Source organism: Rattus rattus, chromosome 5, assembly GCF_011064425.1.
Source record: "Rattus rattus isolate New Zealand chromosome 5, Rrattus_CSIRO_v1, whole genome shotgun sequence".
Classification (NCBI taxonomy): Eukaryota; Metazoa; Chordata; class Mammalia; order Rodentia; family Muridae; genus Rattus; species Rattus rattus.
The window spans coordinates 65,304,791-65,321,941 of record NC_046158.1 but is presented as its reverse complement, the minus strand read 5'-3'; the positions used below and the strand labels follow the sequence as shown (position 1 = coordinate 65,321,941).

Here is a 17,151-nt window from a genome sequence, read left to right as displayed (position 1 = left end):
AAAGCAACACGGGGATAGAAGGGCTCCTTGGCTAACTGGTGACAGTCCATCGTCAGGGGAACCTGGAAGCAGGAACAGATGCAAAGACCATGGATGAGCGCCGCTTATCGGCTTGCTCAGGCTGCGTCCTTATAGACCTCTACACCAACCTGCGAAGGGAGGGACTGCCCACAGTGAGTGGCTGGGCTCTCACATCAATCATTAATCAAAAAACAACTCATGGGGTTGGGGATTTAGCTCAGTGGTAGAGCGCTTGCCTAGGAAGCACAAGGCCCTGGGTTGGTCCCCAGCTCGAAAAAAGAACCAAAAAAAAAAAAAAAAAAAAAACAAAAAAAAAAAAAACTCATAGGCTTAACCTGCAGGCCAGTCTTATAAAGGAATTTTCCCAATTGAGAGTCCTTCCCGGTAACTCTGCCTTCTGTCAAGTTGACAAAAGCTAGTCAGCATTCCCTGTATTGTAAGCTTTTCCCTCTCTGTGCTTGAATTCCATTTCCCTGTGGTCAGGGTAGATGGTGGTGCTTATCTGCAAGGTGTCTCAGGTACCAGAGTCCCACTGTTGCAGTACCCGTGTTACTGTTTCTAAATCATACTCTAGGAAGTCCTTTTGGGAGGATACTATGGTATTGGCGAAGAACAGGAGGAGGCATCTCCTTGATACCCAGCTCTCTGGGAGCCACTTTTCTGTAGAAGCTAGCTAGAGGCAAGACAATGCTTTTCTCCCCAGCATGTGGGCAGAATACACAGTTAAAGTGTTCTGCCATAGTTAGTCATATAGTCTTTCAGAATTCCATTTCTCTCAGGTAAGTGGAAACTTGGACGTTTTCTTGTGTCTGCCTCCATTGGGAAGAGAGCAGATCCTTTATGAAGACTCCTGGCTTGGCTTTACAGGTGAACAAGAACGACATCAGGAAGAAAGTACGGCGCCTAATGGGAAAGTCCCACGTTGGGCTGGTGTACAGTCAACAAATCAATGAGGTGCTCGATCAGCTGACCAACCTGGTGAGCACACCAGACCATCCCTTGGGCTTCCTTCATTCTGCGTGTCATCCCTCCCTATACAGAGCTTCCACGAGGAACCATGGCCATGTTGCTATGCAGCCTGGTTAATTGCTAGTTTAGAGAATGGGGCAGTGGTTTACAGAATGAGTGGTTAGTAGTTAGTAGTTTAGAGATGTGTAGTTAGTAGTTGGTAGTTTAGAGAATGGGGCAGTAGTCCAGGTGAGGTTTTAGCCCTTCTGTTCAGTGTTGGGACTCTCAGTACTCCAGCTGTTTCCATGTGAGGTCTGCAGACCGCTGGGGATCCACGAGATGAAATCTGTTCTCATCACACTAAATGCCTTTTTTCTTTTCTTTTTTTAAAGATTTATTTATTTATTTATTAAGTACACTGTAGCTGTCTTCAGACACACCAGAAAAGGGCATCAGATCTCATTACAGATGGTTGTGAGCCACCATGTGGTTGCTGGGATTTGAACTCAGGACCTCTGGAAGAGCACTCAGTGCTCTTAACCACTAAGCCATCTTTCCAGCCCCTTTTTTCTTTTCTTTTCCTTTCTTTCCTTCCCTCCCTCCCTTCCTCCTTTCTTTCTTTTTTTTCTTTTTTTCTTTTGAGACAGGGTTTCTCTGTGTAACAGCCCTGGTGTTTTGGAACTCATTCTGTAGACCAGGCTGGCCTCAAACACACAGAGATCTATCTGCCTCTGCTTTCTGATTGCTGGGATTAAAGGTGTGTGCACCAATGCCTAACTAAAATGTCTTTTATAACTGATCAATATTTGTACCCAAGCTGTAAAAGCAGTCCTGAGTAGACTGTGGCATATTACTATCATGACACTAAACCACGTGAGCCCCACCCTCTCCTCCATGCATTCTGTTCTTTAAAAGATAGTTCTGTAAGCTGGGAATGGTGGCACATGCCTTTAATCTCAGCACTTGGGAGGCAGAGGCAGGTGGATCTCTGTGAATTCACAGCAAGTTCCAGGACATAGCCAGGGCTGCACAGAGAAACCTTGTCTCAGGGAAAAGAAGAAGAAAAAGAAGACAGTCTTTGGTAAGGTGGTCAGTAGGAAAGGCACTTGCTGCCAAACCTGACCACCTGAGTGTGATCCCTGGGACCCACTGGTAGAAAGAGGAAGCTGACTCCTGTAAGCCGGCCTCTGACTGCACATGATCTTCACGACACATGCATGCCCACACACAGACCACGACCCACCCAGCCACACTCGCAAAATGAACAAATGAACAAATAAGTAAATAAAATATAATTTGAGGACTAAAGAGTTGGGTCAGTGGTTAGGAGCACTTGTTGCTCTTCCAGAGAGCCTGGGTTTGAGTCCTAGCACCCACATGGTGGCTCACAACCATCTGTATCTAGGGGATCCGATGCCCTCTTCTGACCTCTGAGAGCACCAGACATGCACACTCTGAACATAAATACTCATATATAAAATTACAAAATAAGTTTTAAAAAATTAAAATTAAAAACCTAGCAGTTTCATGCTGAATGTGATGAGGCACACAGTGATCCTATTACTTAGAATTTATTTATTTTAGCCTAAAACTAGGTCTTGCAATTTTTAAAAATTTTATTATTTTATGTGTATTTGTTTGTCTGTGTATGTGTGTGTGTACATACATACATACATACATACATACATACATACATACATACACACACACCACATGTGTGCCTGGTGCCTACAGAGTACAGAAGAGTGAGCTGGATCCCCTGAAATTGGAGTTACAGCTCCTTGGTAACCACTCTGTGGGAGATGGGACTCAAATCCCAGGTCCCCTGGAAGAAAAGCAAGTGCCCCTAACTGCTGAGCTATCTCTATGGACCCTGAAACTGACTTTTAAAAAAAGAATTACTTATTCATTTTACATGTATGAGTACACTGTAGCTGTCTTCAGACACAGAAGAGGGCATCGGTTCCCATGACAGATGGTTGTGAGCCACCATGTGGTTGCTATGATTTGAACTCAGGACCTCTGGAGGAGCAGTCAGTGCTCTTAACCACTGAGCCATCTCTCCAGCCCCTGAAACTGACTTTTTAAAATGCATCTTAATAACATGAGGATCACAAGCTTAAGGACAGCCTGGCTTATATTGTAAGACTGTCTAAAAAATTATTTTAAAAAACTGCTGGTTTTCTGGGCATGTTGGTGCTTGCCTTTAACCCCAGTACTCAGGAGGGAGAAGCAGAAAGATCTCTGAGTTTGAGGCCAGCCTGATCTACAGATCAAGTTCCAGGCCAGCCAGGGCTGTTATACCAAGAAAACCTGTCTCAAAATAAACAAACAAACAAACAAACAAACCCCTACCAATTTCAGGACTGGAGAGATGGCTCAGTGGTTAAGAGCACACACTGCTCTTGCGAGGCCCTGGGCTTGGTTCCCATCACCTACACGGTGGCTCACAACCATCAGTAACTCCAGTTCCAGGGGATCCAGTGCCTATCACTGGCCTGTGTGAGCACCAGGCACACATATGTGTACAGATGTACATTTAGGCAAAATACTCATGTATATAAAATGAAAATTAAAAAGCCAGTTTCACTTATGAATGTTCTTGATGAAACAGTGAAACACATCACTTTTATTACATTTTAATCATTGCTTTGATGCCTTTTTAATATTTCCTGAAATAAAATGGCAATTATACATAAAGCATTTCTGCTGCAAACCCAGTGATTGCTGTGAGGAAAAGCAGCCTGTGATAAGTGAAATATTAGCTGTGTTCACGAAACACCATTTTCCCTATGCCTATTAGGTTGAGTTGGCAGACACTTTTTAAAAAACAAAACAGTTAACCAATTCTCTATTTTTAAAAATTTATTCTTCTCTCCTATATTACATCTCAACTGTAGTTTCCCCTCCCTCCTGTCCCCCATTTCCTCCCCCTGACCTCTCCCTTCCCCCAGACCCACCCTGCTGCCTTCCCTCAGAAAAGAGTAGTCCTCCCAGGGGCATCAACCAAACACAGCATAACAAGGCACATACCGTCTCACCAAGGCTGGATGAGGCCACCAAGCAGGAGGAAAAGGGTTCCAAAGGCAGGCAGAGAAGCCAGGGACGGCCCCCACTGCCACTGTTAGGAAAACAAGAAGAACACCAAGCTATACAACCGTAGTATATATTCAGAAGTCCTAGGTTAGACCTATACAGGCTCCTGATTTCTGTGAACCACTTGCATTCCCAATAGTTGATTCTGTGAGCCATGAGCCAGTTCTTTTAAGGTAGGACGTTGATAATATTGGCTGCCAAATTTTTAAGTGTGAAAATGAGAATTTTGGAGGTTTTTTTTAGTTTGTTTTTTGGTTTTGTTTTTTAAAGACAGAGTCTTACTACATAGTCCTGATTGGCCTGGAACTCACTATATAAGCCAGGCTAGCCTCAGACTCACAGAGATCCACCTACTTTTGCCACACAAGTGGTGGGATTAAAGGTATACATCACCATGTCTGGCCAGTTTTCCAGGATTTTAAGGCTTTTCTAATGAGATTGATGATGTAATGAGTATGATTTTTTAAAATAAGATATACTGAAGGACTAACATTTGGTTAGTGTCTTTTTAATATACTGTGTGATATTACAAATAAGGGTAAATTTCCTACTCCAGGTTAGAGGAGCCAGGCGGGCTTTACTGTAACTGTATGAACTGTCCATGGCTGGGCTTTCAAATGCACATCGTAGCTGCTGTAGTAATGCTGCTAATCCCAGTGCTGGGGGGGAGGGGGGCAGAGGAGCGTTGTAGCGAGCTTGAGGCCAGCCTGGAGGTCTAGAAAGCAAGTTCTAGGTCAGTAGAGTATGGAGACCTGCTTATCTGGAAAGGCCTTTAGAAGTCTCCCCGTTTCCAGTTCCTACCTGTGAGGTCACATTTTCTCTGTTCCTTAGCCAAGGCCACACATTCAATAGCGTGTATACAGAAATAAGGAGGAGAGTGTAGCAGTTTTCTTTTAGTTCCTCACCCCCTCTAGCCTCTTACTCCTATCCTTCCTCCCTCCTCCCTTTCTCCCTCCCTCCCTCCCTCCCTTCTAGAGACAGCATCTCTCTATATTCAATTATAGCTGTCCTGGAACTTGCTATATAAACCAAGCTGACCTTACACTCACAGAGAGGCTTTAAACAAAGGCAGCTCTTGTTTTTAAATTGGATTTTTATTTGTTTTTGGGTATGTGTGCTAGAGGACACTTTGCTAGAGTTCTCTCCTACTGTGTGGGTTCCAGAGACCTAACTCAAGCTGTCAAGTTCTTTTCTTGCTGGGCTATCTTGCCAACCTCCTTTTTTTTTTTAATTAACTTGAGTATTTCTTATTTACATTTCAAATGTATTCTGGGCAAACATCCCCTAATCCCTCCCCTCCCCTTCTTTATGGGTGTTCCCTCCCCATCCTCCCCCATTGCCGCCCCCCCCCAGCAATCATGTTCACTGGGGGTTCAGTCTTAGCAGGACCCAGGGCTTCCCCTTCCACTGGTGCTCTTACTAGGATATTCATTGCTACCTATGAGGTCAGAGTCCAGGGTCAGTCCATGTATAGTCTTTGGGTAGTGGCTTAGTCCCTGGAAGCTCTGGTTGCTTGGCATTGTTGTTCATAAGGGGTCTCGAGCCCCTTCAAGCTCTTCCAGTCCTTTCTCTGATTCCTTCAACGGGGGTCCTATTCTCAGTTCAGTGGTTTGCTGCTGGCATTCGCCTCTGTATTTGCTGTATTCTTGCTGTGTCTCTCAGGAAGATCTACATCTGGCTCCTGTCGGCCCGCACTTCTTTGCTTCATCCATATTGTCTAATTGGGTGGCTGTATATTTATGGGCCACATGTGGGGCAGGCTCTGAATGGGTGTTCCTTCTGTATCTGTTTTAATCTTTGCCTCTCTATTCCCTGCCAAGGGTATTCTTGTTCCCTTTTTAAAGAAGGAGTGAAGCATTCGCATTTTGATCATCCATCTTAGTTTCATGTGTTCTATGCATCTAGGGTAATTCAAGCATTTGGGCTAATAGCCACTTATCAATGAGTGCATACCATGTGTGTTTTTCTGTGATTGGGTTACCTCACTCAGGATGATATTTTCCAGTTCCAATCTTTTGTCTATGAATTTCATAAAGGCATTGTTTTTTGATAGCTGAGTAATATTCCATTGTGTAGATGTACCACATTTTCTGTATCCATTCCTCTGTTGAAGGGCATCTGGGTTCTTTCCAGCTTCTGGCTATTATAAATAAGGCTGCTATATGAACATAGTGAGCACGTGTCTTTTTTATATGTTGGGGCATCTTTTGGGTATATGCCCAAGAGAGGTATAGCTGGATCCTCAGGTAGTTCAATGTCCAATTTTCTGAGGAAACTCCAGACTGATTTCCAGAATGGTTGTACCAGTCTGCAATCCCACCAACAATGGAGGAGTGTTCCTCATTCTCCCCATCCTTGCCAGCATTTGTTGTCACCTGAGTTTTTGATCTTAGCCATTCTTACTGATATGAGGTGAAATCTCAGGGTTGTTTTGATTTGCATTTCCCTTATGACTAAAGATGTTGAACATTTCCTTAGGTGTTTCTCAGCCATTCGGCGTTCCTCAGCTGTGAATTCTTTGTTTAGTTCTGAACCCCATTTTTAATAGGGTTATTTGTCTCTCTGCGGTCTAACTTCTTGAGTTCTTTGTATATTTTGGATATAAGCCCTCTATCTGTTGTAGGATTGGTAAAGCCAACCTCCTTTTTATTTTATTTTGTTCCATTTTATTTTCGAGACAGGTCTTACTGTATAGCATTGGTTGGCCAGGAATTTATATGTAGACCAGGCTGGCCTCAAACTCACAGAGATCCACCTGTTGCTGCTGCCTCTCTCAAGTGTTGGTATTTAAGGTGTACACATCATTGTATTTTTTTTCTGATGAGAATGAGATTTCATGGTTCAACTTGGTATGTGACTAAGAATGATCTTAGATTTCCCATCCTCTGGCCCCAGCTCCCAAGTACTGGAGAAAATAGGCATGCAGCATGGCCAGCAGCAGGGCCAGCTCCTTCCTCTCTATTGTCCTTTCTTTCTTTTTTGAAGTGGTGTTTTGTAATGTAGCTCAGGCTGGCCTCCAACCTGTGATCCTCCTGCCTTGAGTATGGGGTACGATGCCCAGCCCAAGAATGCAGCTGTTTTCTCAAACACTGAAGGGATCTGTAAGTGAAACCCTGACACTCTTTACTGTTGCTGTTATTAGGAGAAATACACCCTATAAGAGGTGCGTTCTTTACCATAGCTTGGCCACCAGCAAATTATTGCATCCTGATCACAGCCCCCATCTCCTCCTGGTCTAATTATCTTAAAATTAATTAAAAATTGTTAAAATGTTATTACTACGTCAAGAACAGTAAGTATAGCCACAATTCATGTAAACAGAAATTCTTTGAAAAGTCCTTGGTCTTTCCCTTGGCCAGTGGCTAGCAGATAATGTGGTGCTGCAGTGGACATAGTGGCACAGGCCTTTAATCCCAGCACTCGAGAGGCAGAGGCAGGCTGATCTCTGAGTTCAAGGCCAGCCTGGTCTACAGAGGGAGTTCTAGGACAGCTACGGTTGCACAGAGAAACCCTGTCTTGAAACAAAGAAACAAACAAAACAAACAAATGAAAAGATTGGGCTAAGGAAGGTACTAGAAATTTAATTGCTTAAGTGAGACTTTATTTTTTTGAGACTTTATTTTTTTATTATTTTATTTACATTTCAAATGTTGTCCCCCTTCCCCATCCCCCCCCCAATAAATTCCACACCCCATCCCTATTCCCTGAGACATTTTTTAAAATTCCATATCTGTGTGCAAGAGCAACATCTGAAAATTTTAAGCATCTCTTTTTCCTCAGAATGGGCGTGATCTCTCCATCCGATCCAGTGGCAGCCGGCACATGAAGAAGCAGACGTTCGTTGTGCACGCAGGGACAGACACAAATGGAGATATCTTTTTCATGGAAGTGAGTTCATGTTGGAGAGCCAGAAGAATATGCAGAGACCCAAGAAGGTTCTAGAGCAGCACTAGGGTTTTTTTCTATTTATCATTAATTTACCAAGTTATTATTGCAAATGACTAGGTAACTGCGATCCTCACCATTTATTTCTTTTTCTCAGTATTGGATGTGGGACATAATTGCATTGTCCATGAATGAGAACATAGCATGACGTGTTTGGGTGGTGGCTGCTGCGTATTTTAACCTCTGCTTCCTTGTTTTCTACTATCCTCATCCTCTCATCCACCAAGCATCGTTGTCTCCTTTGTCTCCTCCAGGAGACTGTAGGCAAGCAGTAAGATGTGACCATAGCCAGGCAGTGGTGGTGCACACCTTTAATCCCAGCACTGGGAGGCAGAATTTGAGGCCAGTCTGGTCTACAGAGCCAATTTCAGGACAGTCAAGGCAACACAGAGAAACCAAACAACAGATGATGTGAACATAAATTGTTATGTCCTCTTTCTCGTGGGAAGGGAGTAGAGACCTCCTGTGTGCCCTAGAGCGTGCTGGTCTGTTGATGACAGCATAGCATGGCTGCCTACTCACTGGCCTGTACCTAGCCTTTCATTCAGCATTTCCATCCTACTTCCCTATACTGGAATAAAAAGGCTTTTTCCTTTATCTTTCCTTCTTTTAAAAAATGTATATTTATCTCTCTATGTGTATCCCAGCACGTGTGTGGAGGTCAGAGGCCAACTTACAGGACTTGGTTTTCCCTTTCCACCACATGGACCCTGGATGTCAAACGCAGACTCAGGTGTTCAGCTTGGCAGAAAGTCCCTTTACTCATGGAGCCATCTTGGAGCCCTGTTTCCATTTTTGTTTTGTTTTGTTTTGTTTTTGAGACAGAGTTTTACATAGCCATGGCTGGCCTGGAGCCCACTGTATAGACCAAGCTAGCCTTGAATTCACATAGATCTGTCTGCCTCTGCCTCCAAGTACTGGGGTTAAAGGCAGGTATCGCTTGTCCAGCTTCAATAGTTAAAATTCTCGAGCATGTCCTTACATAGGTTCCCCTGTTGCCAGTTATTTTGTTGAAGAAATTCACTTTCTGCCTTTAGCATCTAGACTTTCTGGCAATCTCATCTCCTTGACCCTGTTTCTCAGTCATTTGCCTTTCTTCTGTAAACTATTAGCCCAGCATAGATGCTTGGTTTTAGGTTCAATATTTTGGCAAGAATACCTTCCAAGAGTGATCAGGAGCAGAGGCGAGAGGGCTTGGGTGGAGAAAGATTTAAAGAGCATCACTATGTTGCTAACAATGATGTAAATTATACCTCTTATTTTATGTGCCACCACATGTGTATGGAGATCAGAAAACAACTTTGTAGAGTTGGTTCTGTTTTGTCCCATGTTTATGAGGGCTTGGGTGCCCAAAATCAAGATTCCTTGCCTGCTTAGCAAGCGCTGTTCTTGCCGAGCCATCTCACTGGCCCTAAGTATTATGGTTTTGCATCGTACCTAGGTCGTCAAAGCAGCTAACTGGGAACTCTCTGTGTGCAGCGCCCTGCTGTTGAGCTGCATCCCCACACCTATACCTGGCTTCTGATTCACGTTAAAGAGTTTATGCATGTTGTGCCAGGCGTGATGGATACTCCTTTAATCCCTGCATTCAGAAGGCAGAGACAGGATGATCTCTGTGAGTTCGAGGCCAGCCTGGTCTACATAACAAGATCCAGGGCATCCAGGAGTACATAGAGTGAGACACTATCTTTAAAAACAAAAACGGGGGGCTGGAGAGATGGCTCAGTGGTTAAGAGCACTGAGTGCTCTTCCAGAGGTCCTGAGTTCAATTCCCAGCAACCACATGGTGGCTCACAACCATCTGTAATGAGGTCTGATGCCCTCTTCTGGCCTGTAGGTGCACATGCAGGCAGAAAGCTGCATGATGTATACATGATAAATAAATAGATATTAAAAAAAAACAAAAACAAAAACGGAACAACACAAAGTGCTCATATTAATACATTTAGTAGTTATTACTGTCAGTGAGTCCCTCCTTAGCCATGAGTTGACATTGACAAAAGAGCCCGCTCAACATGACATAGCTACGTATGGTACAGCTAGGATCTCAACCCACACAGTCTGGCCCTAGACCCATCCGCTAACCAGTGTGCCACACGTCACTCCAGTAATTGAAGCTATGAGAATGGGTGAGTTCGTCTGGAGGGAACTGTTGAACAAGGAAATCATGTGAAGAGGACCTTGCTTCCTAACGCCTATCATCCTGTATTGAGTAATTTTTACACAATAACCATTGTTCATGTGTCACTTGCATAATTATAAAAGCATTTTATAGTAGAATTTAAAAGTGAATTCCAAATAAAGTAATTTAGTGAATTCTAAATAAAAGTATTTAGACTAGAAAATGTACTGGCCCCAGTGTTTTCTCCCCAGTCACGCCTCGCCTCCTCCTTGGTAACAAAGCTGATTTCTCCATATGGTTGTAAGTGGAGGCAGGAGATACGCTCTAAGTCCTTGGTCTAGAGAGCACCTATGAGGTGGCGCACACTAACTGATTTGGACAGTGCGCTTTTCCGAGATTCCATTTCTGTCAGTATTCCTAACAGAAAGTCTGTCCAGCTGTGTTTCCTGGAGGGGCCCTGAGTATTGGGCAGAAAACTTGACCGCAGGGCTGCCCCAGGGTCAGTCATGCCACCTTTTCCCTGTGAGACTTGTGTAGTGTGGCCTGGGATGGAAAAAGCTGCCAGAGACCAGAAGCACTGACCAGGGCTGTGTGTGTTGGCAGGTGTGTGACGACTGTGTGGTCTTACGTAGTAACATCGGGACAGTGTACGAGCGCTGGTGGTATGAGAAGCTTATCAACATGACCTACTGTCCCAAGACCAAGGTCCTGTGCTTATGGCGTAGAAATGGCTCTGAGACCCAGCTCAACAAGTTCTATACCAAGAAGGTACCCGGGGTCATGAGAGTTTGGGCTGGGGATTGGATAGGCATTTAGGACTAAGTGCTGAATTTCTCACTGGAAAGTTAAAATTCCGAAATCCACACCTAAAGCCAGATTTGGCCTCCCACTCTCACTTGGAATGCTTGCACTGGCTCTGAGACCTGACATTAACCTTAGCCTTTGGGAGCACTAGAGCAGGGAAATGGAACCCTGGAAGGGCTGCTATCAAGGACCTCCCCTCCCTGTGCTGCAGTGTCGGGAGCTGTACTACTGTGTGAAGGACAGCATGGAGCGTGCGGCTGCCCGGCAACAAAGCATCAAACCCGGTGAGGAGCAGACACCCCAGAGTGTTCTCCCTCTCACCACAGGGACCCGATTAGAAAGGGGCTGTGGGACCTTCCCGCCACCAGTCAGCTGACACTTTGCTTTTACCACAGGGCCTGAACTAGGTGGTGAGTTCCCTGTGCAGGACATGAAGACTGGAGAGGGTGGCTTGCTTCAGGTCACCCTGGAAGGGATCAATCTCAAGTTCATGCATAACCAGGTATGTACAAGCAGCAGCAGGTGGCCTCCCGGCCCCAGTGTTTTACTATATAAGATCAGTTTCCAGGCTCTCAGTGCTCTCCCAGTGAGTAAGAGGGAGAGCCTTGGACAAGTGAGAGAGAGGTGAATGGCTAGACCGAGAGAGAAACCAAAGGGGAGGGCACAGTGACTGGCGAGACCACCAGGCTCTGAGCAGATGCAGCAGGGAGCCTGTGTTGGGAACTGGGAAAGAGAAAGAGGCTTGGTGGCTGTGCTGCCCACCCATTAGACTCACACAGTGTGAGTGGGAGCGTCTCACTTGGCCCCTCTTGCGTGTCTCTCTGCCTTCCTGTATTCCCAGGGTGTGCTTCTCTTGGTGGTTTTGCTTTGAGAGTGTAGATTGGCCAATCTCCCTGTGTACACGATCTCGTGCGTGCGTGCGTGCGTGTGTGTGTGTGTGTGTGTGTGTGTGTGTGTGTGTGTCCATCTGTCCGTCCGTCTGTCTGTCTCTGTCCTCTCCAAGTATGGGTGGTTGCCTTTTCCTGCTGATTCTTGTCCCTTCTCTTCCTCTGGATGTCCCTACTCTGCCCTGCTCCACAGGCCTCATGCCTTCCTTTGATGGGGGAGTTGCTTCAGGATCCTTTCCTACTGTGATTCCACCCTAGGAGCTGACTTCTCTCTTTCTTCTTGGTCTTTTTAACACAGTGATACTTTTTCTCTCAGTGGACATTGCTTAAGCTAATTCCCTCTGAGGCCAGCGCATCATCCCAGGTCCGTTCCCGGCTCTGCCTCCTCACACAAGTGCCTTTCTTCCCCTCCCCTAAAGTCCCCAAGACTCTGAACTAGGTCCTAGTATGATGTCCTGAATCCCCTGGCCAAGCAGGGACTCAGTGGAGGTGGATACTGACATTACTTTTGCCCCTCCTTGCCAATTTAGCCATGAAGACGTCTAGCTGGGAAGTTTAGATACAAGAAATAGCTAACTAGCTGCCCAGACATCCTGTCATTCTATTAGTGTATTTCCAGTCTGGAACCTAGTAGGGTTATCCCAAGGACGGGTAGTGCCTGTGTACTTTTTTAGACCATGAAGGAGCTAGAGAGGTGGCTTCTGTTCCCGTTTCAGTGCCATGCCCCTCGCTCCCAGAAAAGGTGAGCTCTTGTTAATTGGTACCCAGACACGCTGCCCACCTCCTTGTTCAGCGCTCAGTGTTCCCCATCCCAGGCCTTCACATTAACAGTTGCATATTGGGTCCAAAATGGCCTGTACTGGAAGGCTTGGCTTCTAGAAGTAGCATCCTACAGAGAGTAACAGTGAAGGCTGACTCCTGGGTCTGACTCCATGGTCTAGAATGTTAATGGAGCAGTTTCTTGTGGCCTGACCCATCTTCTGCCTACAGCAAGCAGCTGGGGTGAGCAAAGCTTTGGCCCTCAGTGTGATTCTGCTCTTGGAGTAACAGATGGGAGCAGCATAGACTGGGAGTCAGAGTGTTCTTGGATCTGAGGCCCAGCTTCACTCACGAGCGAACAAATGTTCTGGTCCTGTTTCTTCCTCATCTGTAACACGCAGACAGTGAGAGGCTGTGCCAGTCAGATAAAAGTCTGTAAAGCGTCAGGTCAGAGCTCAGCACATGGTGCAGTTATTACTGTCACTGCATGCTTCTCGGGAGGTCCCGGATCCTGTGTCAAGGAAGATCAGACCATCTCCCACCCTAAGGACAGTCCGAGGGAGCTTTGCACCCGTGCCAGCCCTCTGCGCCGGAGGAGGATGTATGGAAGGGTAGAGACCTGAGGGACCGAGTCAGAGATCCCTGGGCACCGTGTCCTATGAATGCTGCCTGGACAGAGGGTACGGGTGGGTAACCCAGGTCAGCAGAGGGGCCTTTGGGCTGGGTTTGACCATTAAACTAATGCCTTCATTTCTCTCCCATGCTTTCTCCTCCGGCCAGGAGCGGAAGGTACTTGCCCTTTCTGCTTTCTTCGCCTCTTAGCGCTTTTGATTGTGTGTGTGTGGATTCTTATGTCTTCCCTCTGGGAACTAGGTTTCCTCGGGGAGCATGGGCTGTAGCTGGGAGAGTGGGCTTCATGGGGCAGGGGTGGAGCCTTTGGGCCTTACCCCCGCCCCCTCCCTCTCTTGCAGGTTTTCATAGAGCTGAATCACATTAAAAAGTGCAATACAGTTCGAGGCGTCTTTGTCCTGGAAGAATTTGGTAATTACACTATTTTGCTCTTAGGTCTGGACTCACATGGCAGTAACTCAAACCTTGGAGCTCCAGAGGAGGGAGTAGGGCAGGGGGACAAAAGCCCTGCAGAGAGGTCAGGAGTTGACAGGGAAGGAAAGGATCCCCGAGAAGACAACAGAAAGGAGAAAGACAGGATAACCAGTGGTCCCCGGAGAGCAGGAAGCCTTGGACAGGTTAGAGTCTAGGATGGTAATAATGTAGTCCCTCTTTCCTGTTTGGCCAGCCAGTGGTCAGAAAGTTCTGGGGCAGAGCAGACTGGTGGTCCTCAAGCTCTGTTGTCCATGTTGCCCACCACCACCTCTCTAGCAGCCCAACAAGGTTCCACCCAGCCTCCCTGGCACCACTCTGGGTTCCATCTGGCCTCTGTTCTAGAGGAGGGGGATGAGGCCTCACTGGCAGACTCAGCTGAGGCCAGAGAAGCCCCATGGGCCTCAGAGGCAGAAGGGCAGGTCTATCTGGAAGCTGGATTCCTCCCCCAAAACAGGCTTTAAGGAATGGTGTAGTGGGGCTCACCCTGGGGCTTTGAGTTCCTGCTGTGTTTGTGCTTCATTCTTTTGTGCCCCTCATCCGCTGCTATGAAAACCTTCGTTCTCCAGCAGGTAACGTGACTTCAGCTCGTGCTGCCTTTCTCCAGGCCCCAGCCTTGGGCCCTGCAGTGGGTGGTGGGCTCTTTTCAACCAGCCTAGCTGCTTCATAACTAGCGGTCTCTCCTTCTTCTCCCCACCCTCTTCCTTCCAACACCCCTCCCCCTTGTGCTGGCTCCCTGTTCTGAGTTCTCTCTTCACTGTGCTCCCTTCTCTCCTTTGCCGGAGAGAAACTTGGGGAACTCTTCCAACTCAGGAGAATGATCTGGGGCTTCTTGCTCTGTCTCTAATTAGTTTATTTCATGCTAACACTGGGTTCTGGGTATTCTACCTCCCAGGGTCAGAAGAAGGTGTGACCAACTCTCATTCTATCTTTTCTGCCCCCAGAGGGATGTCATGCCCTCCTCCCAGTCTCACGGGGCCACACTGGTGGCTGGACCTGGGAGACCCTACTCCTTCCTCTGGCCGGGTACAGACCCTGCATGGCTGGGATGGGTTGACTCCTAGTCTTGCATTCTGGGCTGTGGACATGTGTGTACTTGCCTGATGCTCCCCGTCACCTCCACCTGGGTGCTGTACTCGCCTTTCTCTCCTGATCAGTGTGTCTGCTCCAGAGCCCTCTGACGCTCTCCCTCACACAGGCAGGCCCAAGATTCTCCTGCCTCACAGGAGTTGATGTCTCCTCCAAGTCTGATGTTGGGTTTAGTACTCTATTACTTCATACTACCTTGTGACCCTCTGTGTGGGGGTTGTGGGAGGAATGACAATTTCTCATGACTAGATTTGTGGGCTCTCGTGACAAGGATGAGTTCATGGGCATCTCAGCAAGGGAGGCACAGGCTAGAGACCACTCTCTTCCCTACTGCAACTCCTCAAAAACCCTGGACAGTAGCTATGACCAGGCGGGAGAACGGCCAGCCCTTCTACCTTGGGGCACCTAAAGAAGCATGTAGATCCCAACCGTCAAGTAAGGAGCCACAGCAGACTTCCGATGTCTATTTGAGGAGTCTGCCTGGACAACCCAAGGCATCTGCTGGACAGGCCGAGCTCTGTTCTGTCATAGCCTAAGCTACCCCAGCTGTTGTGAGAAGATACAGAGGGAAGGGGAGCCTGGCGCTGGCCACTGCCGCCTGGGGGAGTAGGCCACTGTCACTCTTAGTTTTGAGCTTTCTGTTTTGTCTCTTGCCCGTCCGGTTTTAGTTCCTGAAATTAAAGAAGTGGTGAGCCACAAGTACAAGACTCCAATGGTGAGTATGCGTCTCAGCCACAACAGACTGAAGCACACAGGGCTCCCTGGGAACCTTCTGACAAGAAGCGGGGACCCTCATGGGGGACTGGTCCAGATGCCAGTGGTTCAACTCAAGTTGAAATACACGTTCATCCTGGGGTACATGTGCTGACCCCCTCTCTCAGGAGGAAGGCTTCCAAAGACTCAGCCCAGAGGCCAGTGCTAGTGCTAGGGCAGGCCTTGTAGCCTAGGCTGACCCTCCACCTGTGAAGGGGCAGGAGTCTCGGTGTGGCTGATCCAACGGGTCTTCTGTCTCCTGCAGGCCCACGAGATCTGCTATTCTGTGTTGTGTCTCTTCTCGTATGTGGCCGCAGTTCGTAGCAGTGAAGAAGACCTCCGAACCCCACCTCGGCCTGTCTCTAGCTGATAGAGAGGGGTTACACAGCTGGGCCAGCCCAGGGGTCACCCCTCACCTCTTGCTGCTCCTAAGCGCTGAAGCTGCCTCGACTGAGACAGAGACTGTGTGTGTGTGTGTGTGTGTGTGTGTGTGTGTGTGTGTGTGTGTGTGTGTTCTCTCAAGCTCCTTCCTGTGGTTGAGCTGGTTTCGTTTTGTGTCTGAGTGTGTCCTTGTGTTCATCTGTCACGGGCTAAGCTGGTCTCATTACCTTCTCTTCCTACAATAGCAGACCGGCCTACTGTCCCTCAGGGCTCCAGAGAGTCTGTGTGTGTGTGTGCGTGTCTGTGGGGTCACTGTGAGCACTCTATTGCCTGTCCTCGCACTGTGGTCCCGTGTCCTTGTCCTTATCCCTTCCTGTTTATGGGTCTTCTCTCCATCCTCTGTGGACTGGCACTGTGGGGCACCTGGGACAGTTCCAGTGGGAAGTGAGAGACACTTGGGGACAGCCTTCCTGGCTGAGGGTCCGGGAGGAGGAGGGAGGATTCAAAGGAAGCTCAGTAAGTGGCAACCTCTTTGCTTCCTCAATTCCTAAACTGTGGCTGCAGCTCATGCTGCTGCCTGTCGCACTCCACCCATGGGGGATCCTGAATGACTGCGTGTGCTGGGCTGGGATTTTTGCGGTGGTCCTCCTGGCCTGTGGCATGAGAGGACAGAGGAGTGAGGTGATGGTGTCCTAGACAGCACCAGCCGCTCTGCCTAAGAGCTGGGGCTAGGTGGGTCAGGGCGGGGCTGAGCCCAGCACGCATGCCTGTCTGCAGGCAGAGTCTCCTGGCTTCAGTGCTAAGGACTGGACAGGGGGAGAATGTAAATATTTCAGCTCCACATTATTTATAGAAAAATGTACAGCTGTGTGATGTGAAATAAATGTCCTGAACTCTGCTGGAGCTCCCTGACTTTCCTCTCAGCTCAGGCCCGAGGAAGGCCTAGCTCATCCACATCCAGCTTTGGCACACTGAGGCCCTGCTCTGGCCTCCTGCTTTCTGGGCTTCCTGGGGTGCCAGAAATGAACCCCTACTACACTATGGCCTGGGATACTCTGGCCACTAGAGAGAGGAGGTGACTTAGGCATTCATACCTGAGCAGCTTGATAAAGAAGTCACAGTAAAACACAGACGCTACTCTGTATCCCCTATACAGGTGTGGCCAGGTGTGTTGGGATGTGACCTGGGCCTCCCAAGGGCCTGCGGGTCAGGGCTCCGTGCTCTTAGGGAAGTGAGTGTCTTATG

General features: G+C 47.6%; 1 protein-coding gene across 1 annotated transcript in view; it reads left to right on the top strand.

Moving 5' to 3' along the window:
* The window catches only part of Madd (MAP kinase activating death domain), a 44,936-nt gene extending 28,132 nt beyond the window's left edge, over positions 1–16,804 (top strand). The window contains exons 29-37 of the mRNA XM_032903657.1: positions 889–999; positions 7,846–7,953; positions 10,736–10,900; positions 11,148–11,220; positions 11,332–11,438; positions 13,363–13,371; positions 13,554–13,623; positions 15,441–15,487; positions 15,791–16,804. Of these exons, the coding sequence (XP_032759548.1) occupies positions 889–999; positions 7,846–7,953; positions 10,736–10,900; positions 11,148–11,220; positions 11,332–11,438; positions 13,363–13,371; positions 13,554–13,623; positions 15,441–15,487; positions 15,791–15,895 (795 nt within the window). The 3' untranslated portion in view covers positions 15,896–16,804. The remainder of the gene's footprint in view (positions 1–888; positions 1,000–7,845; positions 7,954–10,735; positions 10,901–11,147; positions 11,221–11,331; positions 11,439–13,362; positions 13,372–13,553; positions 13,624–15,440; positions 15,488–15,790) is intronic.
* The last annotated feature ends 347 nt before the right edge of the window (positions 16,805–17,151 follow it).